The sequence below is a fragment of the Cricetulus griseus genome, chromosome 3 (assembly GCF_003668045.3).
Source record: "Cricetulus griseus strain 17A/GY chromosome 3, alternate assembly CriGri-PICRH-1.0, whole genome shotgun sequence".
In the NCBI taxonomy this organism is placed as follows: domain Eukaryota; kingdom Metazoa; phylum Chordata; class Mammalia; order Rodentia; family Cricetidae; genus Cricetulus; species Cricetulus griseus.
In genome coordinates this window covers 254130044-254156954 of record NC_048596.1, presented here as the reverse complement: position 1 = coordinate 254156954, position 26911 = coordinate 254130044, and the positions used below count along the sequence as shown (strand labels likewise).

Below are 26911 nucleotides of genomic sequence, written 5' to 3'. Positions count from 1 at the left end.
TTGCTGCCATATTTGTGCTCGTCTCTGTCTGTGGCTTCACCATTTTTGTGCATCCCCCATCCTTGGAATAGTCCCCCTTCTCTGTGCCTTCTAGTGCATGCATACTCTCAGGTTATTTCCCAACTGACTGACAGCAGCACTTGTGTCTCTGAGATGGTCTCCCTGGGGTAATTACCCAAGCTTCTGTTTCTGCTTGTGCTGCTTGGTTGTACATGCAGCTTGGTTTGGATAGAGTCAAGTGACTTAGTCTTTCCTTCCATGGCTTCTGAGTTTTGGATATAGGTCTTTGATTTCCATAGACCTGGATGATTGGGGGGAATCCTGCATTTTCTTCTAGTGTTTTCACGATTTCATTTTCTCTTCAGTTTGGCATTGCAACTCTTTTGTTTTTATGGTGCTGTGAAGGTACATTTCTAGAACTGCTACATGGGAATAGAACCCACATTTTGTACCGACTTGCTTCTTACCCTCAATCCAGCAGTGCAGAGGCCAGAGCTCTGTGGAGAGCTCTTACACCCTCCCTCAGGGAACACAACACTCTCCAGGGCTGCGGGACTCTCTTCTCTCTCTCATCATTTTGTTCTGAATAGTTTTGGGTGGTGTTATTGTTAGAAGCCACTTCAAGCCCTTCTTCTGTCCTTAACAGTTTTTGCAAGTAGTGATTCATTTTGGCCTTTTTGAGCTGAGTCAAAGAGTTGGTGTCATTTATAAGCACATTAGATTTTCTGAATGCTGTTCCTGGCATTGCCAGTGGTTAGTATAACAGAGCCACTGTGGGTGGGCATCTATGCCCATCTTCACATTCAGTAACATATTGTTGGTGACTCCAGGTGGGTCTTCCAGGTGTCTTTAGGTGTTTCCACCATGGAAACTGGCAAGCATCACAGACTAGGGATTGTTGTTAGAAAGCTAGTCATTAAGCATCTGTCACAGAAATAAGTGTAAGCTTGCCCCCATCCCCAGTCTTTCCTTTTTCCCTCCTTTTTACATGTGTGTGTTCTGAATCTGTCATTGTGTCATGTGCTGGGGATACAGTGCTGGGAGAAAATAGCTCAATTTTCATAGGCCTGGCAGGCTAATGAGGGAAGCACCCCCTAACTGACATAAGTGTATGGAAAGAAAGGGGAATGAAAAGCCAGAACAAAGAAACCTGACCTACAGGGGCTGGTGTATCTGAGATGGACTAAGGCTTGTATATGGGGAGAGAGGCAAAAGAGAACAACAGTAGAGGTCCCCAGAGGGCAGACAGCATTTGCAAGGCCCATGTGGCATACAGGAACCTGAGACTGCCCATCATTGGGAATAGGACAAGGGCCAGGGCTCATAACCCATGTAAAGGACTTTTTCTGTAATTCCAGAGCAAAGGGAAAACCACCATCAGAGTACTGATCAGAGTTGGTGATACGAGGGGGGAGCGGTGAGAATTCATGTTTTTAAAAAGTTCTCTGTTACTGGCAGCATCAAGATTTGATGGTGAGATTTGCAGCATGTACTGGGCTGGGCCAGCCTGGTCTGCAGAAGACAACACAGTTTACCAGAGATGTGAAGTCAATCAGAGAGGTGATGACATGGAGATGAGAGAAAGGAAGACAGACAGGAAGGTGGAGTGAAGAGGACCTGGGCCCAAGCATTGCAGCTGCTGTGGATTGTCAGTGAGAAAGGCAGCCTGTGGGGTCCCTGGGGGACCTGGTGTGTGTACGCTACTGAAAGGTGCTCAGTGGAAGGAGGGTCTGAGATGGAACAGTAGGATATCAAACTGGAGCTCTGAGTCCAAGCCAGACATTGAGCAGCCCATAGTAGGACAGGAGGCCCTGAACGCTCCCCTTTCCCTGGGCTTAGATAGGAAATGCTGGGTCCTTAGGAACAGTCTAGCATTTCATTGACTCTCCTGCTAAAAATGGAAGTGTGCTAATTACACTTCTACAAGGCTGAAAGCAGATTTGGAAAACATTAGGGTAAGAATGTGCATCCTCTGTCCACTTTCCCAGCACCCCTAGGCTAGACAGAGGTCACATTGGGTGTGGGGTGTCATATCGGTAGGACCTTCTTGTCCAGAGTCTTCAGATTACATAAAATGGAGCTGAGGAGCAATTGGCATGTCCAGTTCTTATCACTCACTGACTCTTGTGACCTAGCAGATGGTCTTTTGTGGTCTAAGAATGTCCCTAAGCATATATTTGGATTGCTGTGTAGTTGAGGTGTGTCATACTGTGGCTCTGTGGGGGTAGGTTTTTGCCTCTGGGCAAATTTCTCTAACCTCTGCCCCCTTGGCCATTGTAGACCCCTACCTGGCTTCATCTTGCTTCCTTTGAAACCACAGACACAGAGACACTAAGATGCCAACCTGTTATGAGGGTCTCCTTCTTGCAGCCTTTCGGGCCTCCCTGTCATCGCTTGGCTTTTTTGACCTAAGCTCTACCTACCATTCCATTCCTCCTCAATGACTCTTTTGTTGTAGGGGACCTCTCTAGGTCCCAGCTGGCCTCAGTTCCTCCTCACCATTTGACTTAAGCTCTTCCACTAACCCAGAACACCCTTGCCTTCATTCTTCAGCCCACTGGTCCCTGTTCATCCCTCAAGTCAGCATCGTCTGACTGACTCCTCCCAGGGATGGTCACACTTACACAGATTGCAGTCTGTTTGCCCCACTGGAGGTCTTTGACCCACAAACTCTTACTGTACACGCCCAAGCCAGCCCCTCGAACATGGCGTGGTGAAATGTGAGGGAGTGTTTCCTCAGGTGGCGGGTGTAGTTGGCACTGTCAGAGCTCCAGCTTGGAATCAGCTTGTTAAATCTAGATTATTTTTTTCCAGCTTCCTCATTAGCAGGGTGGGGTACCTGCTGCCTTATCTCCAGGTAGTGAGAGGACAGAACACCTGGGAAGCATTGTCCCACCCCTTCGCCTGGCAAACAGGAGGTACCTGGCTGCCAGTATGAGAAGCCCTGAGATGGAGGAGGTGATAGGGTCATACCTGAAACTGTAATTTATCTCACTGGGGCATAGAAGGAGAGGTGTCTCCCTGGAGAATTGGGTGTGCCCTGTACATGGGAATCCTGCACCCAGAGTGGTGTAGCAGTCAGGCCACCAAGGATCCTCTTGTGGTTGGTTGGCTGGTAGGTAGGATTCTAATCTGAGAACTAAACAGGTCACTAGCCACAGGGCTCGAGGCTCACAGGATCAGAGAAGAAACGGGAGATTAATGCCATGTGGTGCAGAGTAAGTTCAGCACACTGTAATATCTGACTGTGCTGCCCTGGGGAACAATACGATCAAGGATGGAATTTGAGTGGTGTCCATGGTGACAGTCGCCCACTGCAGGGCTAGGTGGAAAGCAGAGAGAGTTTCTGAACAGGACACTCTACCTAGAGTCTCACCCTGGGCAGTTTTTTTTTCAAGGCCATTGGTTTTGGCCACAGTACTCATTGAACTTCTTCCAGGGTGGTGGGAGTTAGTCATTTTGTTCTTTTTCTTTGCTCGTCTGACTCAAGGCTGGCTGTTCCCAGTGGCATAGCTCCCTCCACATAAGTGACCAGAGACTAACAGGCCCTGTGCTTCTGTGAAGGGTGGTGGTTATGGAACTGATGGGACTCCGTTTCTGCCGGGCACCATCACAGATGTCACTGCTGCAAAGCCAAGCAGGCCCAGCACTTCAAGGTTGAGCCTGTCTGTCTCATTTTTACTTATTTGTTTATATTCAATCATTTTCTCCCCCCACTTTGTTGTATTTCACATATCTTTCTACATTTCTTTTGGTAAAATGCCAAACTTATTTTGGGAGAGGCCCCACTTTTGCCAAGAAGCTGTGTCACAAAGCCGTGAGCAGGTGTGTTTCAGGTCTCCAGAGGCCGAAGGTGTATTGTACAACATGGAGGAGCCAGGGAGCCACTCCTGCTGCATGCAGAGTGCAGCTCCAGCAGTCAGGCTGTCGGCTCACTTATCTGGACTGAAAACCAAAGAGCTGAGTCATAGGGATGTGTGGCAGAGAATGTTAAGTCATAGCACTGCTAGGGAAGTGTTTATCAGACTTTTCTTCTTGAACTGGAAAAAGGGTCAGCCCTTTGTATGATCCTATGCGCTAGCAGTTATATTTTACTTCTTGGTGTCAGTTTTTAAAAAAGGAGAGGATGCCAGAGGGGCTCCCAGAGGTCATGCTGAATTATGGTTTATGCTCTCAGCCTCATAATTTGCACTTCATAGTGTTTCCTCCCAGATTAGATTACAAGCCGCCTCTCTGTGCTCAAAAGACACTTTACAAATTGAGCACCCTTGCTTGTCTCACACTGTGGAAGTCCCCAGTGGCAACTGTGTATATATAACATGTGGAGTGAACACAAAGTTGTTGTCTTATGTTTTTAAAAAAAGTTTCAACTTTTTAAATTTTGATAACATAAATCACAAAATTGTCCATTGTTAAGAATGTTTAGTGTCCGGGGAGGGAGAGGAGGAAAAAAAAAAAAGAATGTTTGGTGTCACTGTGTTTGTTCACACACTTGCATAGCCTCACTCAGTCTTCCCCTTTCATCTTCTCAGCTATAGCTTAGTCCCTATTTAAACAGTCACTTCTCATCTTTCAACCTCCAGCCACCAGAGTGGCCACCATTCTACTTTCTTTTTTCTGTGATTCTGACTGTTCTAGGTATTTCATATAAATGGAGACACATAATATATGTCCCCATGCAACTGTCATATGTTGCTGAAGATGTCCCCAAGGTTCATCTGGGTTGTAGCATGTGTCAGAATCTCTCTAAAGGTGAATTGTGCTATATTTATGAATACACCCTATTTTGTTTAGGCTTTCATCCATGATTGACACTTGGGCTGCACCCCTCTCATTGGGTCATTGCAAAGAGCATGATTATGAACTCGAGTTGTGCTGTTGAAGACAACTAGTACAATCCCTCTCATTTTCCCTCTCACAGGCAATTTTCTGGTCCCATGTAGGACCTGCTTCTGGTCTTTGTCCCAGAATGCCACCAGGGGAAGGTGTCATAGATGGTGACATAGACCTGGAGAAGGAGCTCATGCAGGGGTCAATACATCTGTAATGTGAGGATCCAGACAGAGAGTGGGGTCAGGACCTGAGGCTTAGAGGTGCAGAGGTGGGCACAGCTCGGAGGGTGGGTGTGTTGCCCAGATAAGAGGAAACATTGAAGCCTAGGAGCCCAGAAGGTTTCCAGGAGCCCAGAAGGTTTCCAGAGGTGCAAAGGAGGCAGGAAGGCCCTGGCCGGATGTGCCATATCAGATGCCCAGGAGAAGGGTGTGTGTTTTGACTACGAGTGGAGACAGAACTTCCTCTGCCAAGGAGCTGGTGATAGCTGAGAGGGGACATGGACAGGGTGTGGAGGGGCCCAGCCTGGATGTAGACTCCACTCTCCTTGGCCCTGGAGTTCATCTCTAGGTAGGAATTTGGTTCCCCCTCCTGCGGTAAACAACGAGTCTCTTGAAATTTGTAAACAGGAAAATGACAGAAGAGGGAGGTTTTATAACATGGGGAGACACAGAGGAGAGAAGCCCGCCTTGTCCTAGCCTCACGCTCCCGTCTCCAGGATTCTGCCCACAGCCCCATCACATATTCACATTAGTCGCCACCTTCTGAAACACGCTCAGCAAGTTCTGTCTCACCTGCGAGTGTGTCCCTGCCTACATGTCATTTCTCGTGCCTGTATACACCCCTGGGAGGTGGCAGTGTAGTTCAGTGTACCCACTGGCCACTCTGTGGTCTCTGCTGCTGCAGATGATGGTCAGGCTAGTCAAATGACAGATTTCATGGGACTGCTGAGAGGCTTCAGTTGGCCTCCCTGGATTAGCTCATACAGCTGCCATCACAAACAACAAAGACAGGCAGTTTAAAAAAACAGGGGACATGAATTTTCTCAGCTGTGCCTGCTGAAGTACACTCAGATCACAGCAAAACAGGCATGGTTTCTCCTGACACACGCTTCCACTTGCCAGTGGTTGCCTTTCCTTTCTACTCACCATCTAACCTCTGCGTGTACCTGTCCTCGTCTCTTCCTCTTTTTCTGTTCTGGGATGGAACCTAGAGCCTCTGGCATACCAAGCCTGTACCCTATCACTGAGTCATCTCCCCCAACCCCTCCTCTTGGAAAGGCACTTGTCATATTGGGTTAGGGACCACCTACATGACTTCCTGACCTCGTTGAAGGCCCTGTCACTAAACATTGCCCCATTCTGAACACACAGGTTCTAGGGGAAATGGCTCCCATCTGAGTGAGATCACATGATTTAATTCTAACATAACCCACATACAGGTCGGCTCAAACCCCAAGTACAAATCCTCGGAACTATTGATAATGAAAAGAAGTTCTGCTCATCTTAAAAAGCCACTGGATATCTGAAGCCATGAGGGCTGGGGTCTGAATGGCATCATCATTGTGAGCTGATGGTTTCCAGAACTTGTTGTCACCGTGCCTTTTCTTAGAAGGAACAGCTCTCTGAGTCAGGAGTGGGTCGCTCCACAGCACCTAGGCTTACTGGAAAGCTTTGGGAAATCCCTGAGACATCTGCGGTTTAAAGATGCTCCCTGGATGCTTCTGTGTGGGATGATTCCCCTTAGGGACTTTTATTCTCTTTATTTGGTTGTCACGCCTAGGTGGATGGGGGAACCTATGGCTGCTATTGGCATTTAGCTGGTAGAGGCCAAGGCTGCCGCTCATCCTATAGATCTGGATCCAGCCCTGATGCCCCGCGTGTAGAAAGTCTGGCTTAGGCTGATAAGAGGGAGGGACGGGTATTTTCTGACCACACCCAGCAGATGTCCTGATGTGGAGAATCAGCAATGTGACCTGGGCTCCTCTGCTGTGCAAGTGAGAATCTAGGGAGGAAGGAGGGATCACACTGTCCATCAGGGCAGTCATCTCCTGAAGCTCCTCGGTGCTAATAAAGTTTAGCCATGCTTACAGCCAGCAGCATACCTGGGAACACAGCCTTTACATGTTTTGTTTCTGCACAAAAGGAGATTACTAATGACCAAGACTCTCTTTTTTGGTGTGCATGAGGGATTGAGAATCAATCCCAGGGCCTTCTGCTTGCTAGGTGCACACCACTGAGTTCTATCTTTAGCCCCTCTTGTTTCTTTCTACTTCTATTTTAAAAAATAATTTTTTGAAATTATTATTTCATCATCCCCCCTCCTTCCCTCTCTCTGTCTCTTCCCTTCATCCTCTCACTTGCTTTCTCTCAAACTCATGACATCTTTTTAATTGTTGTTACACACACCACGAACACATGCCACACACACACACACACACTCCTAAATAATAAATACAACCAAATCAGTCAGTATAATGTTATCTGTATGTATTGTATGTCTATGATTTCAGGGCTGGCCTCTTTGTATTGAGGCCTCATTAACTTTACCCTTTCCGTGTTGCCATGCCTTGCTCAGGTCCTGCCTAGGCAGCATGTTGAAGAGATTTCATAGGTGTGGCTGCTCTGACATTTCTAGGAGACACATTCTTACAGCAGAGAAACTTCCCGTTTCTCTGCCTCTTAAATCTTTCTGTCCTCTCTTCTGCAGTGGTCCCTGAGCCTTAAGCACAGTCGTTTGTTGTTAGGACTGGGCATCACAGTTTCTTGTTCTCTGCATTTTGATGGGTTGTAGTTTTCTGTATTGGTCTTCATCGGTTGCAAAGACATGTTTCTTTGATGAGGGGTAAGGACCACACACTTATCTGTGGGTGTAAGAATATGTGTTTAGAATGCAGTTAGGGACCATTCCTAATCCCTCTTGAAAGCTGGAGCTTTGCACTTCTCCTGAGAATAAGGGTTACCAGAAAAGGAAACATTTATTTGTAAACAAATGGTATTTGTGTGCAAAATGTCTCTAATTCAGACATACCTTCTCCATAAATAATTCCTAGGGAGGTAGTTTTCTGGTGTTTCAGGCAGCAGGCAAAGAAAGCTCTCCCACAGGACACAGACATAGAATACTGGAGGCCAGGGCTATTCATTAGCATTGGTGACATATGCTCAGTAATAGACAGGGGCCCACTTCCTTCCTCAGTGCCAGGCAGTAAGCCTTAGTGGCCAGAGCAGAATACCTCTTACTTGGGCTGAGGATGGACAACCACACTTATCACCTCTTCAAGGAAGTATGTTGTCTCTGCTTTAGAGGTGGTGGGACCTGGGAGAATGGAGCCAATAAGTAAGGACTGAAGTCTCAGGCAACATCCAACTTTATTCAGAGCATTAGACAGTTCATACTCTGATGGTTAAGAAAAGTCACAGGAGTAAAGTGTCCAATCACAAGCGCAAGCAGCATGATGTGGCAGACAAGCTGCTTGTGACAAAAAACAAAAACAAAAACAAAAAACAGAAACAAACAAGCACAAAAACCCATGTTTTTCCATAGAGGCATATAAGCAAATAAGAAAAGCCTGTTATAACGAATAATTTGTAGTAAGCTCACTCCTACCTGCTACACCTGGGAGGAGCACAAAAACACATTCCAAGAACAATCCCATGTTTTGAAGAAACTGAGGTCACAAGACTCTTTTCTTATTTTCTTGGAGTTTTCTCACAAACACTCCCAATTCTCCTTACATGACTCCATTCTTGGACTGTGTTCTGACAGTATGCCATCTGTTAAGCAAGACTGATGTCTAAGTGGCTCTTGTACCCACCATCCAGGTCCCCAGGCCCAAGCTCCCCAGCAAGATCTGGCCCTCCTTAGCTGCTCACCGCACTGTCTGCCCACTCACTTATGGTCCCTTGAGTGGGTATTAGATCTGTTTCTGAGTGCGCTTGGCATTCTTTGGTACTGCTAGTAAGTGAGACCTGGCCATGTGCTGGCATGGGACACCGATCTGGCTGATCCTCAGAAGCTGCTGTCAGCCACCAGAGGGATCCTCACCTAGGTAAGCCCAGTGAAAGCAGATGACATGCAAAAAGAGGGCTCTATTTTCCAGTTTGGTGGTCTCTGCAGCTCAACTGCATAGTGAGCCTTCACCCTGAGCTCCAGGCTAGATAGTTCTTGTTTAATTATTACTTCACTTTCATAGATTTATTTTTAACAAGTTTCTGGCAAGTCCGATAATATCCTTGCCTGTGTAATGGATTTCTCACTTGCCTTCTTATTCCATTTGTAACTCTAGTTCTCTTTAAGCAGAATCTTTGAAAAGCGGTCAGAGGGAGGGGTAACGAAGAAGGCAGGACGCCATGCTGGTGATGAATCTTGTTTTTCAGAAGTAGTTTTGGAGGGAGCCAGAATGAATCACACTTAACTGGTGAAGGTGTGTCAACCAACCTTTAGTGAGACAAAGCTCCCGAGCTAATCAATGCAAAAAGAAAGGTGTGTTTTGACTTACAGGTTTGGAGATGCCCTTTTACATTCAGTTGGCCCTTTGCTTCTAAGCCTCAATAAGGCTGTGTGCTGTATTGGAGTGTGTGGTAGAGGAAGACTTTCTCCTTATGGGGCTTGGAAGTTGGGTCAGAAGAAGAAAAAGAGCTGAGGCCCTTATATCCCCTTCAAGGCCCACCTCCTAGTGGGCTCGTTGTCTTCCTACAGCACCATAGACAGAAACCAGGCCTTTAACACTTGGTCTTTGAGGGATTCCTTTCCACACTAAGGCAGAGGTTGCCAGAGACTTTAAAGACTCATAGTTTATCATACGGGATGAGGTTTTGAAGTCCCCAAAGGCATTTTCCCCTTAACTACAATGAGGTGATAGTACATGGCAATCTTTCGTTCCTGATCTCTTTGAACTTACAACTCAGAACTGAAAATATACGAGGTTTTGAAGACCACACAAGAAGATCCAGAATGCCATAGTTACAAACACACATGACAGTGTGTTAAGAGTGAGTGGTAACAGAAAGAAGACAAGTGCCTTGGAAACTGGGGGTCCTGTTGGATAGAACTGGAGCAGATAGAACTGTATGGGTGGAGGGAGGCTTGGAGCAAAAGGATATTCCTGGGATTGTTAGTGTAGTTCATTGAGTTTTCCTTCTCACCTCCAGTCGGCTTTCTCCTTCATCAGCCACTGCTTTCAAAACATTTCAACCACTGCTTCATCGTGCCTCTTCCGGAAGGTTCTATCCATGAGGCCAGATAATCTGTAGTCTTGGTATTAGCATCGCTGTTGAGAATGGTTGCACATCAGAGCATTCATTACAAATGTTCCTGAATGGTATGGCCATCCCTCAGTGTTTGCTGGACATCGTTTCTAGGACTCCTGAACATAACAAAGTCCAAAGATTCTCAAGTCCCTTCTGTAAAATGGCAGTGTTTGCACAAAACCTACACCCACTTTCTTGTACACTTGAATCATTTCTAGGTTAGTTACTATGTCTCATACAAGATAGATACAGTGTCAGCAGTTATGAAACTGTATTGCTCAGAGAACAATGGCAGGATAAATGCTCCTGTTGGGTGGAAAGGAGTCTTTTTAAAAAGATTTTAGATAACTTCTATTGCTACATATTGTTACAGTTCTATTTTATTCTGAATTGCTATTAGTGTCTTACTATACCTAATTTACAAATTAAACTTAAGCCTTAGGCATGTCTATGTAGCAATTGTATAAATAAAGCTGAGCCCTATTTTCTGTTTCAGTCTCCCACTAGAGGCCCTGGAACTCATCCTTGTCAGATAAGGGGACTGCTGAATAGAACAAATGCTTTGGAGTCCTCCAGAGTGTGATGAGGGAGCAATGGACAAAGCAGGCTTTGGACAGGAGATTCTTTATTCTCCACCTTTCTTCTCCTTCTGCACAAACAATACATCTTTTGCAAAATGGATCCTTGTCTACACACACACACACACACACACACACACACACACACACACACACACACACACAAACACGGTTTCTCAGTCCTTGTGGCCCCCCCCCATTGCTTTTTGAAGGTTTGTTTATTTTACATTTATCTCTCCTCATTAGTGATGCATCATGATAGGTTTTATTGTGACATTGTCGTTCACATATAGAATGTGTTTTGATCACCTTCATTCTCCACTACCATCTCTCATCTCCTCCTATCCCTGCTACTCCCATTCCTCTTGCCAACCTCCCCCTACCCCCGCCCAGTTCTCTTGTCTCCTTTCTAGTTTCATGCTTTTTTTGGTTTTGATGAGCCAGTTTTTTAGGGTTGTTTACATGAACATGAGTTGGGGGTTATTTACAGTAGTGAGGGCAACCTACCAGCGGTACACTACTGAAGAAAATGTCTCTTCTCTCCTCCAGCAACTGTTAGCTGCCTATAGAGTCTCGGACAGCAGTGAGATCTTGTGAGCCCCTCCCCTCACAAGAATGTCACACTCAGTCTTTTGCTGCAAATTCATGAGTGCAGGAACCCTGTCAAGCCCAGAAGTCAGAGTTCCATAGCACTCCTCTGGCTCCTACATTCTTCCTGCTCCCTCTTCTGTGATGTTCCTTGAGCCTTGGAGGGGATGATGGTTAGGGCTGAACATACTATAGGCACTTATTCTCAGTACTTTGACTAGTTATGAATCACTGCAGTAATTGCTACTCACTGCAAAGTGAAGCTTTTCTTACCAGCATTGACAGTAACACTAACCTATAGGCCCAAATGTAAATATTTAGAAGGCAATTTGATAGGCATAACATATCCATCAAGGAAAACGACAACAATAGCTTCCGTACTAAAGCCTGTGGTTTCACCAGACAGACTTTCAAACAGGTTTTCAATGCCTGGTGTGAGATACCTCCTATGAAGTAGGCTTGAAATCCAATTGGCGAAGTATCAGCTACTCTTGTACAGCCAATGGGTACATTTTGCATGGCAGGTTGGTATTGTCACTCACAGTGTTCACAGCTGAGTAAAATTATTGATGGTTTTCCTACCAAGTAGCCTGTGCAACACCTTCTGACACTATGAAAGCTGGCTGAAAGGGAGGGAGCTGCTAGCGCAGTCCTGGTTTGATTTCTCTATGTCCTGGAACTATAGCCTATGGTGTTTTCAACAATAGGGACCTCCCTTACCAACAACTCACAGAAAGGCTGGTGGATCTCCACTCGATAACCCATGGCTTCTGGAAAGTTTTATCCATTCACACAGGATACCTCCTTTCAAGCAGGATTTTATTTCATGTTTTTAGATTTGCAGGAAGAGCAGGTTTTCTTCCAGAGTTTTCATATGCAGAGTTTTGGTTGACTCTCCCGTCTTTCCCCATCTTCGTGTCCCTATTCCCACCCCTGCTCAAACCTCTCCATTGTCAACTCTCCCACTCTCACTCTCATGTCACATTTGCTCTATACACTCCTGCCCGTAAAGCCCCCATTTCCCCTCTCCTAGGCCCCTTTCTGGCTTCCTGAGAGGCCATGTTCTTTTGTTTGCTTGTTTGACCCAAGAGTATGGAACTCTGATGAAGGCTTGCCTACCCCACTACACGTCTTCTATACTGTGCGTCTCTCTGCACTTGCTAAAGTGCGTTTGGTTGTTCAGCACCATAGACTTCCCTGACTACTGCAAGACTCATCATGTCCTTGTGTCTATCATTCCTCCTGTTCTTCAGGTCGAGTTGAATGGCAGAATCAGGCCAGCTGGGGAACACCTTGACTTCTTTCTGAGCCAGGCAAACTTCCTTCCAATAAGATAACCATTTAGAGGTGGAGCCCTGAAATATTCTGAGTGATTCTCTCAGCCTAGTGGCTGTTGAAATGATGGTGCCCAAGAGGAAAGACAGATGACAGGTGACCAGTAACTACAAGTTCTGCCTTGCTTACTTCCAAGGCAACCAAAGAGCAGCCCTGCTAACAGTATGGAAGTGAGGATATCTATCTGGAGGAGCAGGGGTCAGGAATTTGTTCCTCTTTGAAAAGGCTGGAATCCTTCACTAGGTATTTCTAACAATGGCAGCATCTATCAAAATATCAAAATACAAAGGTTTATTTTGTCTTCTTTTTGTGATGTGAATTATGCCCAGGGCCTTGAGCATTTGGAACACAGGCTGGCGTTTGCACCTGGCTACCAACTTCTCACTGAGCAGTCATAGAAAATTGCTCAGGATTGGAACATGCTCTTCAAAGTGGAAAAGACATGTTTATTCCATGAGGCTTTGTGGCAGAGGTCCCCTCAGCAGAGTGTGTGCTGGAGACTGGCCTCTAACCCTAGTCATTCTGCGAGGACTTTACAGTGGGCCTCTTAATATAGTCAGTCACCTGCTTCAGGTTGAGAACCCATAATTCAAAAATACAAATTCCATAAATTTAAATACAAAATGCTCTAAGATTTAAAGCTTCTTTAATGGCCACATGATACCACAAGTAGAAAATTTAATGGTCATTAAACTCCGTTTCGTGCATAAAATTATGAAAAATGTTGTATAACATTATCTTCAGGCCTTGCATGCAAGGTATATCTGAGACATAAATGAATTTTGTGTCAGCACTGAATCTTCTCCAATATCTCATTTCCTCCGATATCCTCATTTCAATATCTGGAAAAAAATTACAAACTTGAAGCACCTCTGATCCCAAGAATTTCACATAAGGAAACTCAGTCTGAATAATATCTTATATAGTTCCAGTTTCCCTTAACTTTAAAAATATATTTTATTTTTAATTGTGTGTATTTGTACGAGTATATTGAGATATATGCATCTAAAGTTAGGTGACCTTGGCAGTCAAAAGAGGGCATTGGATCCCTTGGGTCTGGAGTGTTATAGGCAGTTATAAGTTGCTTGCCATGGTAGCTGGAACCTCTTTTAGGTCCTCTACAGGAGAAGCAAGTACTGTTAACTAATTGAGCCATCTCTCTAGCCCCTGCAGTTAGCTTTCAGCCTAAAACAGGATGTATGATGGGCCAGGACACATAAATGAGATCGACTTTAGCAAAGGCCACTATTCCCTGGGTCATACCTGTCCACTTTGTTCCCTCACTTCCAGGACCTTCTTCCTTTGACTCCATTTGTCCCCAGGCTATTTGACATCTCAACTGAGGAGTACTACCTAACTTCCCTTAAGTGTCTTCTATTTTAGAATCTCCTTTCTATCCCTACTTTCCAAATCTACAACCTTGGGGCTACTAACCCCGTTCCTTTCTGTATTTATCCTGTCTCAAACCTGTTCATCAGAGACTGGGCAATAGCTTACAAGCCTTGTGTCCACACACAGATAGCATATTCTGAAAGGCTGGCACTTAGGTGTAGGGGAAGCTGTAGCCACGCCTTCAGCTTCCCCTACACTTAGGCTAATATCCTTGATTAGGACTTGTGTGTGTGTGTGTGTGTGTGTGTGTGTGTGTGTGTGTGTGTGTGTGTGTGTGTGTGTTGTGTGTGTGTGTGTGTGTGTGTGTGTGTGTGTGTGTGTGTGTGTGTGTGTGTGTGTGTGTGTGTGTGTGTGTGTGTGTGTGTGTGTGTGTCTGTGTCTGTGTCTGTGTCTGTGTCTGTGTTTTCAGATAGGACCTCACTGTATAGTTCTGGCTGGCATAAGATTCTTTATATAAACCAGGCTAGTTTTGAACTCACAGAGATCTGCCTGCTTCTGCTTCCCAAATGCTGTGATTAAAGCCATATGATGCCATGCTGAATTCTAGATGTTTTAAACAGTTAACAGTATCCATCAAAAGCCCAAAGTAAACTATAACAGGTCTGCCACTGAGTTACACTTGGATTGAGGATGCATTTTAATAGCCTTTGAATGCTACCCTGGATAAAGGTTCAAGTCTGTACCACCCGGGTGTCAGAGGTTACCCAAGGATCTGGCCCTGTTTTTCCCCCCATTCTTTCTAGCTCAGTGTTCAGTCCATGAGTGGGTCTCCTTCCCAGCGTCACCTCACCTGCCTCTCATTTCTTACTCCTTATGCACGCTGATGACTCCTGGCAGGGCTGCCTAGACCCTGGCCCTGAGCAGTGAAGCAGAGGGAGAAAAGCTGTGTGTGTGTGTGTGGGGGGATAGAGCCTGCGATGTGAGACCAGCTGCTTGGGTGTTGTGAGCGGCTGGGAGAAGTGGATAACTATGTGAGGTGGGGTAGGCTGGTCACTCTTCCTGCTGGTGGGCAAGGCATCTCTACTTTGTCCTCCACAGGCAAGTGTGGGGGAAAAGGACACGTGCTGACAGCAAATGGCTTTCGGGTGGCCTGCCAGTGATGGAAAATGCTGGACTTCAAGGGCTAGATCTCAAACATGTCTCAGGAAGGTGGCAAACAAGACTGAAGACAGGCTTGAAGGCAGGGGCTGCTCCAGGGCTGTCTGCAAAGGGTTCTCAAAGTACTGCACATCTGTATTTAATATATATATATATATATATATTATATATATATATATATAAATATATATATATAAACATGTTTTCCCTCTTAGCTGCTTTTGAATTACAAGCTTCATTGGTGTGAATTACATTTACATTGTGCAGAAATTGCCACTCTCTGATTCCAGGGCCTCTTCGTCTCTCCAGACTAGTCATCTGCACCCTTCTACTTCTCACTTCCTGTGTCTCTATCCCAGCTCTGGCCAGCCCATATGCTCTGCATTTATGCATTGGGTCCTCTAGGGACCTTTCGTAAGTCAAATCATGCAGTGAAGTGTCCTTCTCAGGCAGCTAGCTACACTGAGCACAGTGTCCTCAGGACCCCTATATTGTAGCCTGTGTCAGGTTCTCCTTCCCTTTTCAAGATGAATGTTAATTAGATCTCATGTGTAGACCAAGCTTTAGCCATGATACCAGGGATGGGCACTTGAGCTATTGAGACTGGTACTCTAAACACATGAGTGGATTGCACTTGGCGCCACACTGTTTTTATTATTGGTTTTAGGTAGCAAGATGAGTTCAGAGAGGCTAAGGTCATGTAAGAAACGGCTTACATAGCACAGAGCCACCACTGAACCTTGGCGGGCCGAATGATTGTCCTGACAGAGGGGCACATGAGCCGGGCAGTTAGACTTGACTTTCACAGTTGACTGCTTTCTGTTATGACTGACCTTTTGCAGGTCACATCCTAAGGGTGTTTAATATTTGCCCATGTCCTAACCTGTTAGTAGTGATAGCCCCCTGAGAAGATCAGTTTGGAAAATGTGTCACACAGAGCACGAGTCCCCTTTCAGGGTTCATACTGACATTTCAGAGGCAATGAGAAGGTCCTGCAAATGAGACATCAACTTAAGTTTCTTTAAACATTTCTGAAAATTATTTCCAAAATAATTATTATCATCTGTTGATGCTCTCTCCACCTTGTTCTTTTTTTTTTTCTTTTCTTTTTTTGTATTCTGTTGCTAGAGTGTAAACCCAGGGCCTTCATATGAGCTCCATGTCCAGCCTGATTCTCTTACTTAGATGACCCCCTATTGATGCCCTCTGAGGATTGATGTCTCCAGCAAACACATCATCTGTTAATGGAGCAGTGACTGTAAATACATTGAATACAAAGAGCTCCCTTTATGGATCATTCACTTCAAAAATTATTTTTTATTATTTTTTTGTTGTTGTTATTGATGGTGGTGGTAGTGGTGGTGATGTGCGTGTGTGTGTGTGTGTGTGTGTGTGTGTGTGTGTGTGTGTGTGTGTGTGTATGTGAGTGGGTGTGCATCTGCAGACACAGAGCAGTTCTGTACTTCCACCTTTATATGGATTCTGTGGGTCGAATTCAGATCGCCAGTTTCTTACAGTAAGGACTTTTACCCACTGAGCCATTTTACCAGCTACTCAGATCAGTCAGTTTACCTGTTCAGCCTGTCTTTTGCTTCTGATTTGATTTGGGGAAATGCTACATGGGCCAGCTTGATTGTCCCTTGCCCCACTTTGGCAGGGCTTCACTCTGTGTACTAATCCATAGGGGATGAAGAACCTTACTTTGGAAAGGCTGGAGTTCCTTCCTGAACTCCAGTGTCCTGGTTTGTTAAGATGAACCATGCCACAAACCCACAAATCCCACTCACTAAATGCAGTATCGCAGCTATCTCCAGAGTGTCACAGAATCCTAGTCCCAGTGCCAACAGGAGATCCCCACTGGATCTACTCATCCCAGGCCTGTTACAGACTTCAAATCCTGAGGCAGGTGGGAGGGGTTGAAGCCTCCCAAGAGTAAAGGTTGCAAGATCATGGTGAAGAGCCATGTGTGGGCAACTCTGCAACAACCTTGGCTTATGAAGGACTCTCTGACAAGATGTGAGTTTTCTTCTGCATACTGCATTTCCCCAACCCATACCCATCCATCAAAGAACCAATCACCCGTGGCCAGCAGCACTCTTCAGGAAGGCTTCCTGCCTTCAGCTTGCCAATGCTTTCAGCTTTGATTTGAGAAGACGTCTTGGACATTTCTTAATTAGCTTCTCTCCAGAATGCCAGAGGCACCCACATAGCCAGGGACCTGTTCTCACCAGTGTCTGCATGGAGTGCAGCCATGCCCTTGTCTCTCTGGACCCAAGGGCTGTAACTGAAGGGTTGAGCCCCAGCTGAAACTGCTTGGTCACCTTCTGCTACCACACTGCCAATTCATCATAGTGTTTGTAGGAGATTAATAGCTCAAGGTGTGTGTGGGGGGGTAAGCACCCATTAGAGTCTAACATGTCAGCTTTTGAGAGCCATCTTGCCACCCTTTGCTCAAGGTCAGTGAGATGGTGTACTTAAGGGCTGATTCCAGGAAGGGCTGAGTTGTAATTCCTAGGATGCTGCTGGGAAGGTCAAAGTGAAGGGCATCATACTCTGGAGATCTATCTAGGAGGGCTTGAAAACTGTGGCGACTACCATGTAACACCGTGCAGCTAGGAACACAGTTGCTCACACAGGGCCTTTTCTATCCTCACATCTGCTCTCTTCTACCCAGTGCTGGCTGTGCAGACACGCTATAGAATAGTAAAACGCTCCATAATCGGACCAGACCAATGTGACTTAATGAGTAAATGAAAATCTTTCTGGCAGTCGCTGTGTTGCTTTTAGACTCAAGTGTTACTCACCAACAGTCATCGAACCCTGAGGACTGCTCAGCAGGCGGACAAAACAATACAAAGCACCAGCATGTGCCAGTCACTGCCCTGGTACACCCCCAGCATTGCTCTTGACCCTCACAACAACCATGCATTGTAGGCCGTGTGCCTCCCACAGCACCCATGTTGAAACAGAACTTGCACAACGGTCAATTCCTTGTCCAGGGTCACACTGCTGTCATGGGGCAGAACTGGAATGGAGATGCCTGTTCATCGGAGTCAAAAATCTGTGCTGTCACTGTGATTCCCTGCTCTACTCCTGATGGTTACACTCAAGCACCATTCTCAGCCCCCATAGATGTCAGTGCCCATGAAAGCGGTCTGTGTTGATGAGTGAGTGACAGCCTTGTCAAAGTAGCTGGCAGAGTGCCCCAGGAAGAACACTTAATTTGTGAAGTAGATTTGTTCTTTTAAAAGGGAATTCTCTATTTTTAAAAATAAATTTTCCGTGTGCCTATTTCTCCACCAATTTTAATAAGAAAACGGTAATATCATTCCCTAGGAGAAAACCACTCACAGTAAAGAATTGAGTATAAGGTTTCAAAACTACATTCTACCATAAATTTTACATACCATCATATATTATTTAAATAAAGTATGTTTGAAGAAATCATGAAGAAGCAAAGGATTAGGGGGATAAACATCATGGCTCAGCAAACACAGCACAGGTGGGGAGCCCTGTGGCTTCTGGGAGTAGGAGTCCTCCAGGGCAATGCCCTCCTTCCTCCCTTGTTCCAAGTCCTTGGCGTCTTTAGTAAGCATAGAGAAATAAGACAAAATGGCGCCTCACACTTATAATGCAGGAGGCCGTGACAAGGCTGGAATTAGAGGCCTGTGTAGGCCCCAGGTAGAGACGAGGTCTCAGAAAAGGAAAAGATATTTCTGTATTAGTTGCTTTTCTACTTGCTGTGACAAAATACTGACGAGAAGTCACTCTGGGGAGGAAAGCTTTCTGTGGCTTATGCTTGAAGTTGTGCTCTGTCATGGCAGGAGCACGAGGTGACTGGTCACGTGGTACCCACAGCCAGGAAGCAGAGAGAGAGAGAGAGAGAGAGAGAGAGAGAGAGAGAGGAGATGCTCGTGCTAAGCTGTCTCCTTTTTTTCCTTTTCCATTCTGCTACCCCCCAATCCATGGGATGATATCACCTACATTCTAGGTGAATCTTCCTTCCTCAGCTAAAACTTGTGGGAAACAGTCACAAAGACAACCAAACTTAAGTTTTGATGGTGATGCTATAAAGATCAAATAGTAAACATTTTTATTTGTGGGCACGTGAGGGGGTATACTGTCATCTTCACAGCGGCTCAAATTACTATTGTAATGTATATGCAGGCATAGTAAGCATATAGATGAAGTGTGGCTGTGTGGTCACAAAGCTACAAAAGTAGGTGCAGAAGGGTACTGGGCCCATAGGCTACAGTTTTTCAGCTCCTGAGTGAAAGGACTTGTAAATAGGCACTTACAGTGTACTGTGGTCACCTAGGTATTTTATCATGAATGCACAATGTCCTAGGGACATAGGGAAGGGGCCCTGATGTAGCCTGGGAGGGAGACCTTCAGCTGAGTTGATTGTCCTCATGGGAATGTGGAACTGTATTAATCTATGCATTTGTATTTTATACCTCTTTCTCTTAGTCTTCTGTTTGCAAAGGTCATCAACTCACTGAAAGAAAAAGTGTAAATAGTAGGGAAGGTCTAGCATACTTCGGTTGTGGTGAATATAGGTTTTGGTTGGAGGGGCCTTTTTATGGTATTGGGAAGGAAATCCAGGGTCTAGCACACTGAAAAGCCATCTGCCACTGAGTCATGCCTCTGGCCCCCGGTGGGAAGAGGAGGCTTAGTCTTTCAAGTAGGTGCTGAGCCGGGTGTGTCACAGGAGAGCAGTTCTATGAAGGGTCTTTTCAGAGCTGATGAGGTATAGGACATGACTCAGTAACAGGACTTGGAGTTCAGGTTTTCGAATAGGAGGTGTGGTAAGTTGACTGTAGAGGGAACTTCATAGAGCCATGCTAAGCCAGGTTTCTCCCTCTAAGTCCTCACCAGGCTGAGGGTTTTCTGATCTCAGTCAGAAGTTCTCCACACTTGGCTCTTGTCCTGAGTGAGTGGGTGCGCTTAAATATTAATGTGACAGGCCAGTTTTGTTCATGTACTGTGTCGCACTAGAAGAAGCCCTCTAAGCTGTACAGGACATTAGTTTGAGTTCTCAAGTGAGCAGTGTTTATTAGTTAGGATAAATTAGTGTGCATATCTTGATTTGTCTTGAGGCTTACAGCTGGGTTCTTGCCCATGCCTTCTTGTCTGGTCTCTTTATACAGTTGGCTCTTAATTCCCTTCCCTTCTTAGAGGTGATGGTCCTTAATAAAATACACATCAAAAATCACGGCAAGATTCATTAAAGTTTGGTTAATAGGAGGCATTGCTTAATAGCAGTTTCTGCTGTCTTGTGGATATCTGTTGAACTCCCCCCTGCCCCAAATGACATAGGGATTTCTGTCAAGAGAATAGAACTATTCCACAGCACAGACCTCCCCTTAGAGCCACACCACATAGTATTTCTATGGAAAAGATAAAGTGACTCCCTGGATTTGTTTTTTTTTCAGAATAATCCTTCATCAGCTGAAATGATAGTGCAGCCAGGTGATCATTTTTCTGTCTCCCTTGTAAAGCTTGCTGGGAAGCCTCCGTCTCCAGCACTGTGAGAAACGATCCAGTTCAGTGAAAACCAAGGAAGCCCCAGCTTTGGTAAATGAAGCATCTCTCCTGCTCTTCTGCTGCTCCAGAGAGCTGCTGTAAAAGCAGAGAAGCAACCCCCAGGAATGCCATTTAGAAAAAGAGGTGAAGCATGGCCTGGGTTTGAATGGATTGAAAAATTACGCTGTTAGTCATAAACAGAGCTACAGAATGTTTGAGAACCCTAACTAGCTTTAATGCTGTGGCTTTGGGGTGGGTCTTCTGAAAAAAGAAAAAGCAGAGCTGGAGTGGAGGTTCCTAGGAGTGGTACAATTGTTCCTTTGGCCCAGACAAGCTTGCAATCCATTTTTTTTTCTGTTGTTTCCTCCAATAAGCTGTAGTTATCTATTTATTTGTTTGTTTGTTTATTTTGGCAGTAGATTAAAGGGGAAAAGTAAAGACAAGAGCAACTGCAGTAGCAATTAACAAAAACTGGAGACAAAACTTAAAAAAAAAAATTTCCCCAGAGTACCTGGCAAGGATGTTGATGATGTCATTTTAGGAAGTTCACTAGCATGCCAACCCTAATTGGCACTTGCGTTGGCTACTGTTGACAGCAGGCCTCCTGAAACTGGAGGATGAGTTTAGAGGCAAAAATGAAGAGAGTTTGAGGCTTTTCAAATTAGGCAGTATATCCTGAATTTTGATGAAGTCTTTTAAGAAAAAAAAAAAGACTCTATATACTACTAGAATAGAAATACTAAAAATTGTGGCCTTGGCTGACTACATGTGGAGAAGCTAACTGTAGCTCACACACTCCTTCAGTCTGGCTTGTGGAGACTATTTCTTTCGTCCTTATGTGACTAATCTTCACATGTCTGTGTGTACTGCTGTTGTGTGCACATATGTATATGCGTGTATGTTCTTACCATTCCTAATTCTGCTTTAAAAGCAGCACAGCACAGCACAGCACAGCACAGCACAGCACAGCACAGCACAGCACAGCACACCCATCATGTATAAACACACCGGTTCCTGGGAGGCTCTGAAAAGCTTTGGAGGGGGAAAGTGACCATCCCCTATTTCTCTACATTCCTGCAGCCCAGCTGGGGATTTTGTTTCATTTAAACCATTGGAATTTGAAGCCATTTTGTCTTCTTTGTGGTATCATCCTGAAATATTTCCTTGTATCTCAACTGACTGTGCTTAGGCTCCCAACAGGCAGCTGGCACAGTGGCTGGCAACACCCTGTGTGTGGTCCACTAATGGCAACAAGCTCACATGTGGGTCTCCATCCTAAGAGATGGAACTCTGGGAAAACTTACATTCATCAAAAACAAAACAATCCAAACAAACAAACAAAAATACCACAGAAGTAAATTTCATGGCTTGACATCAGGCCATGAAGTTTCTTGCAAGCTGCTGCTTTTATAAGAACAAACAATACATTTATTTTCTGTGTATGAGTATTTTGCCTGCATGTATGTCTGTGTTGCATGTGTGGAGGTCAGAAGGTGTCAGGGCTCCGGGAACTAGAGTTACAGATTGTTGTGAGCTACAATGTGGTTGCTGGGAATTGAACCTGAGTCCTCTAAAACAGCAGCCAGTTCTCTTAACAGCTGAGCTATCTCTCTAGCTCCCCAACCCTGTTTGGAGACAAGTTCTCACTTGTAGCCTTGACTGGCCTGGAACTCACAAACATTGACTTGTTTGTGCCTTCCATGTGCAGGGATTAAAGGAATGCACCACTATGCCCTGCTGCAAAACTTCTTTTAAAATGTTTGCTTGCTCACCTGGCGTTGATGGTGCACACCTTTAATCCTAGCATTTGGGAGGCAGAGACAGGTGGATCTCTGTGAGTTCCAGGCCAGCCTGGTCTCCAGAGCGAGTACCAGGATAGGCTCCAAAGCTACACAGAGAAACCCTGTCTCAAAAAAACAAAAAAAAAAAAAAAAAAAAAAAAGTTTGCTTGCTTTGCAACAACAGTGTGGTGTGTTACCCCAGGCTATCCTTGAACTCTTGGCTTCATGATAACTTCCTCCTTCAGCCATTGAGTAGCTGGGACTTCAGGCATGTTCCACTATTTTCTCTATTTTTTTAAAAAAAATTCCAGTTGACAACCAAACCTTCTCAAAACAAACTTCTTCTAAATGTATTATTTGTTCATTTACTTATTGACTGGGATAGGGTCTCATATATTCTATGCTAGCCTTAAACACCATGTGTAGCCTGAGGATGACCTTGAACTTGTGATTCTCCTGACTTCACCTGAGATGACAGACATGTCCCACCACACCTGGTTTTCTCCCTTGTCGGGATAGAACACAGAGATTTGTGCATACCAGGCAAGCATCCTGCCAACTGAACTTCATACTCTCCCTCTAATTTTAGATTGCATGAAAATATAGATCCTTGAAAAAGTGAAAGAAATATGTTTTCTTTTGTTGGTTTGAGTTTTTTTTTTTTTAATGATTTTTATCTTACCCATGTCACCACTTTTTCTTCCCATTTTACAGTTCACAGTTAATCATGGTAACTTCAGGGAACATAAGAATAGTATAAACTAGAAAATAAAACTCAGTTTCCATTCTATTCTCACATTTTTTTTTTATAAATTCCATGTGTCTGTGCATGAGTGTGGTATATGCATGTGTGTTGTGTGCATGTGTGCATGTGTGCTGTGTGTATGTTGTGTATGTACATCTGTACTCAGTGTATGTACAACAGAGGCCTTTGGAGATCTTTCCACCAGGAATCAAGTTCAGGCAGTCAGACTTAGCAGTGAGCACCTTCGCCTGTCTAGCCGTCTCCCAGGCCCTGTTCTGACCTTGATACTTTGGGTGCCTCCTTTTCCCTGTGCACACCAGCTTTTGTCCTCACTTCTTTTCATTCTGACACTGTAACACATAATGAAAGCTTTTGTTCGTTTTTGAAAGCAGAATTTTGGCCTCAAGGTTCCCTGGGGCCTTTTCTCAGGAACTTGTGTCTTGCCCTTGTAAGTTACAACTGGTGATGTCATTGTATAGGGACCTCTCTGGACATCTTTGATTATTTACTTGGAAAAAAGTTACCTTGGGCAACTCTGGACATCTTTGTCTCTCTTTCATCTTTAGAAAATTAAACACACATGCGTGCATACACATGCGTGCATACACACACACACACACACACACACAGAGTTTAGATTTTCATTAGCAGAATCAAACATTTCCTGAGTATTTTTCAACCCATTTATACCCCATATTTTGTCAAATGTCTGGGGGGGTTCATATACAGTTTTATGTAGAATGTTAGCCTATATTGCTAGGAAAATAAAACCAGGGGAAAATAGCTGATAGTTAGGTGTGAGACTTGTGAATATAGTTTTACAAATATGGTTATCTAATTTTGTTTATGATATTTTTGGTGCATAGAAATTTTAACTACCTAATGTTAGTAATGAAGTAGTAACAATTAAATTTAAAACATATAGTAGTCTTTTAAAGAGATTTGTTTTTATTTTATGTGTATGAGTGTTTGCTTGCATGTATGTATGTATATATGTATGTATGTATGTAACCACATGTATGTCTGGTGTCTGTGGAGGTCAGAAGAGGCAATGAGTCTCCTAGAACTGAAGTTACAGACCATTGTGAGCTGCTGCATGGGTGCTGGGAACTGAACCCTGGTCCTCTGCTAGAGCAGCCAATGCTTGTACCCGCTGAGCCATCTCTCCAGGCCCATCCTGTCATTTCCCTAGGTAATTTCTCCCATTAGTTTTTATTGCAGACAGTCAGTCTCTACAGCCAGATAGTAACTACCTGTCTTCTTCCAGCCTTTCAAAGGTTCTTCTTATAAATTTCACTAGAGAATTCCTTATTCCTGAAAATTGTTTTCTCTATGTCCCATTTTCCCATCTTCTTTAGAATTGTGAATTAGAATTAGTTTTCTTGATGACTATTCTCTACTCTAACGAGTCGAGAAATTTGATAAGTCCCTTAAAATGATACACCTTCTATTTCTTGTAGTCTGTCCTTTAAATCTATGGGTACAAAAGCAGCCTACCAAAATTTTTCATCTCTTTTAAATTCTTTAATTAAGCTTTTGAACAGAACACATAGCAACTAACTAGAGTATGAGATGTGTAGAATCATTGCTCCTGCCCTTAAGTCTGGGGCCAGAGTTCCCTGGAGTATTGTAGGATGCTTCTGAAGTGAGTATGGTGGCAGATAAGGGAGAGAGGGATGGTGGAATGGGCTGCGGCTTGGAGCTTTTAGGATCCTGTTAAACCTGCTGATGGAGGGTTAACTTGCTTCATTAGGAGGCTGTTCTGCTTTGTTCTCTAGGGGATGGTTTCTAGGAGGTGGAGTCAAGGCCAGACTGTACTGTTTCTGGAGAGTGGAGGTTTGGTTCACACCTTCCTTAGGAACTCTTACAAGGAAGGGGCTCAGTTTACAAGTATCAGGCACTGCTGTGGGTATTGCAGGAAACAGGTATTGAATGCAGGGCAACAGTGTCTCTTAAGTTCCTAGAGCACAAGCCAGAGCTCCAGAAGGATTCTCAGCATAGCCCTTATTCCCAGCCTGCCCAGTGTTTCATTTGGAACCTTGACATTAGGAAGTCACTGTCCTAGCCACTGGCCCCAGGATCACACTCTTGTAAAGCTACCATCCCAGTTGTAGGTCCCAAGACCACCCATTCCCCTACAAGATCTGACCAGCATTGCAGAACTTTCCCCACCCCACCCCAACCACTTGTTTTTTATCAAGTCAAGTTAGCCCTGAGATCAGAACTAAGTAGCATGGAGAGTTTTTGTTGTGTGGATCTGATTAGCAGATCCTAAATCACATTCAAAACCTCTGTAAGGGTCCAGAAGTAATGTTTTCAGTCTTGTAGCCTGCACTACAGGAATATAAATGAGGAGGAGGCCTCTGCCATCTTGGCTGTCCAGGGAGCATCTCCCTCACCCCTAAAAATTAGGACAGCCATAGCCACAGTTGAACACCAGAGACATTCATGATGTATTTGAAAGGTTTCCACTGTTCCACTGGTATTGGTGATTGATTGGAGGGAGGGGAGAGGGAGAAGGAGAGCTTGCCAAACTCATTAAATCCTGTCTGTAGACTTTTACAACACTGCTCTAGACAGAGGATTTCATTTTTAAATCTTAAAAACAGTTTAATTTCCTGAGTAACCAATTGCCATGATCTTATCTATAGCAATAGAACAAATTTAAGAGCCAGGTAATTAATTACAAAGCTTCCGCATCCTTTGGTGGATTTTTTAAAATCCACCAAAGTGGATTTTAAAGTGAGGACGCACTTCAAGTGCCTGGTACATTTTTTTTTTTTTGTAGAAGATAAACAAAAGAGCTAGCTCCTTAGATTTACCTCATTTCCATCCCTCCTCCCGCCTACCTGCCACTCTCCTCCCCCATCACCCAAGCCCAATGGAATGTGCCTCAGGGTGGGCCTCAGAATGGCATAGGTGTTGGTCGTAGGTGGATCCCTAGGCATGAGTAACCCTTATCTTGCTAAGCATGCTGGGTACTCTCAGGTGCCTTGCTTGTTGACTCAGGTATGTATCCAGCTGAGGAAGCTGTAGGGCACAGGTGGCTGCCTTGCCCTGGATTCCCTGCCCCGCGCCCAGGGTGGGTGAGTCCTCACAGAGTTCATTGATGCCAGCTAGGCTTCCTTTCCTTATTGACAGTGTGAGTGGTTCAGTCTTCCTCCAAGTCCTAATAATTTTCCACTCTGGCATTGTTAATTGACAGGGGTCATGTTGAGGTGACTACTGAACAACTTATTAGGTGGCAACTAATTGGGTCGTGGCTGCCCCAGGCCGGGTGTAGGAATTGCTCAGGTGACTGAGTTGGCAACTGTTCCAGCTATTCTCTCTATCTCCTTGGATGTTTTTATTAAAGGCTTCTGTCTCCTAGCCATTTAGTATAAGTGTAATGTACTCTTTTGCATCATTTAACCTTGAGTAAACTCCTCAATGGGGAGTCTTGCGGAGATGTGAAGGCAGTTAAAAGTAGAGTGAATGAAAGAGGCGGCAGCTGGTGTGTTTCTCCCAGGCAGCAACCTGGGTCAGGGCAGCTTAGTGCTTGCCAAGAATATGCCAGGCCAAAGTCTATGCAGGTGTGGGGTAGCTGGGAGATGAATTGGCATAGGTGCTGCCTCTCCCAGAATGTTTAAATGGAGCTGGGAAAACAGAATGCACACAATGCATTGTTCATGGCAAAGCTATAAGTTGTGTTTTAAGGCCAAATCTGCCTTCCTGGCATTAGGAAGTTACTTATTATTAAATTTTTCTTCTAGAAACATCAATGAATGTTGGCATCCCAGGCTGGCTCCA

General features: G+C 44.8%; 1 protein-coding gene across 5 annotated transcripts in view; it reads left to right on the top strand.

The window, feature by feature from the left end:
• Positions 1–26911, top strand: part of Slc22a23 (solute carrier family 22 member 23) — a 188265-nt gene that overhangs the window by 31368 nt on the left and 129986 nt on the right. Inside the window, exon 2 of one of the 5 annotated variants that reach the window (XM_035442913.1) lies at positions 1459–14224. The exons of the other annotated variants lie outside the window; for them this stretch is intronic. Within the exon in view, the coding sequence (XP_035298804.1) occupies positions 1459–1578 (120 nt within the window). The 3' untranslated portion in view covers positions 1579–14224. Of the gene's footprint in view, positions 1–1458; positions 14225–26911 lie in introns of those variants that run through there. 5 annotated transcript variants of the gene reach the window in all.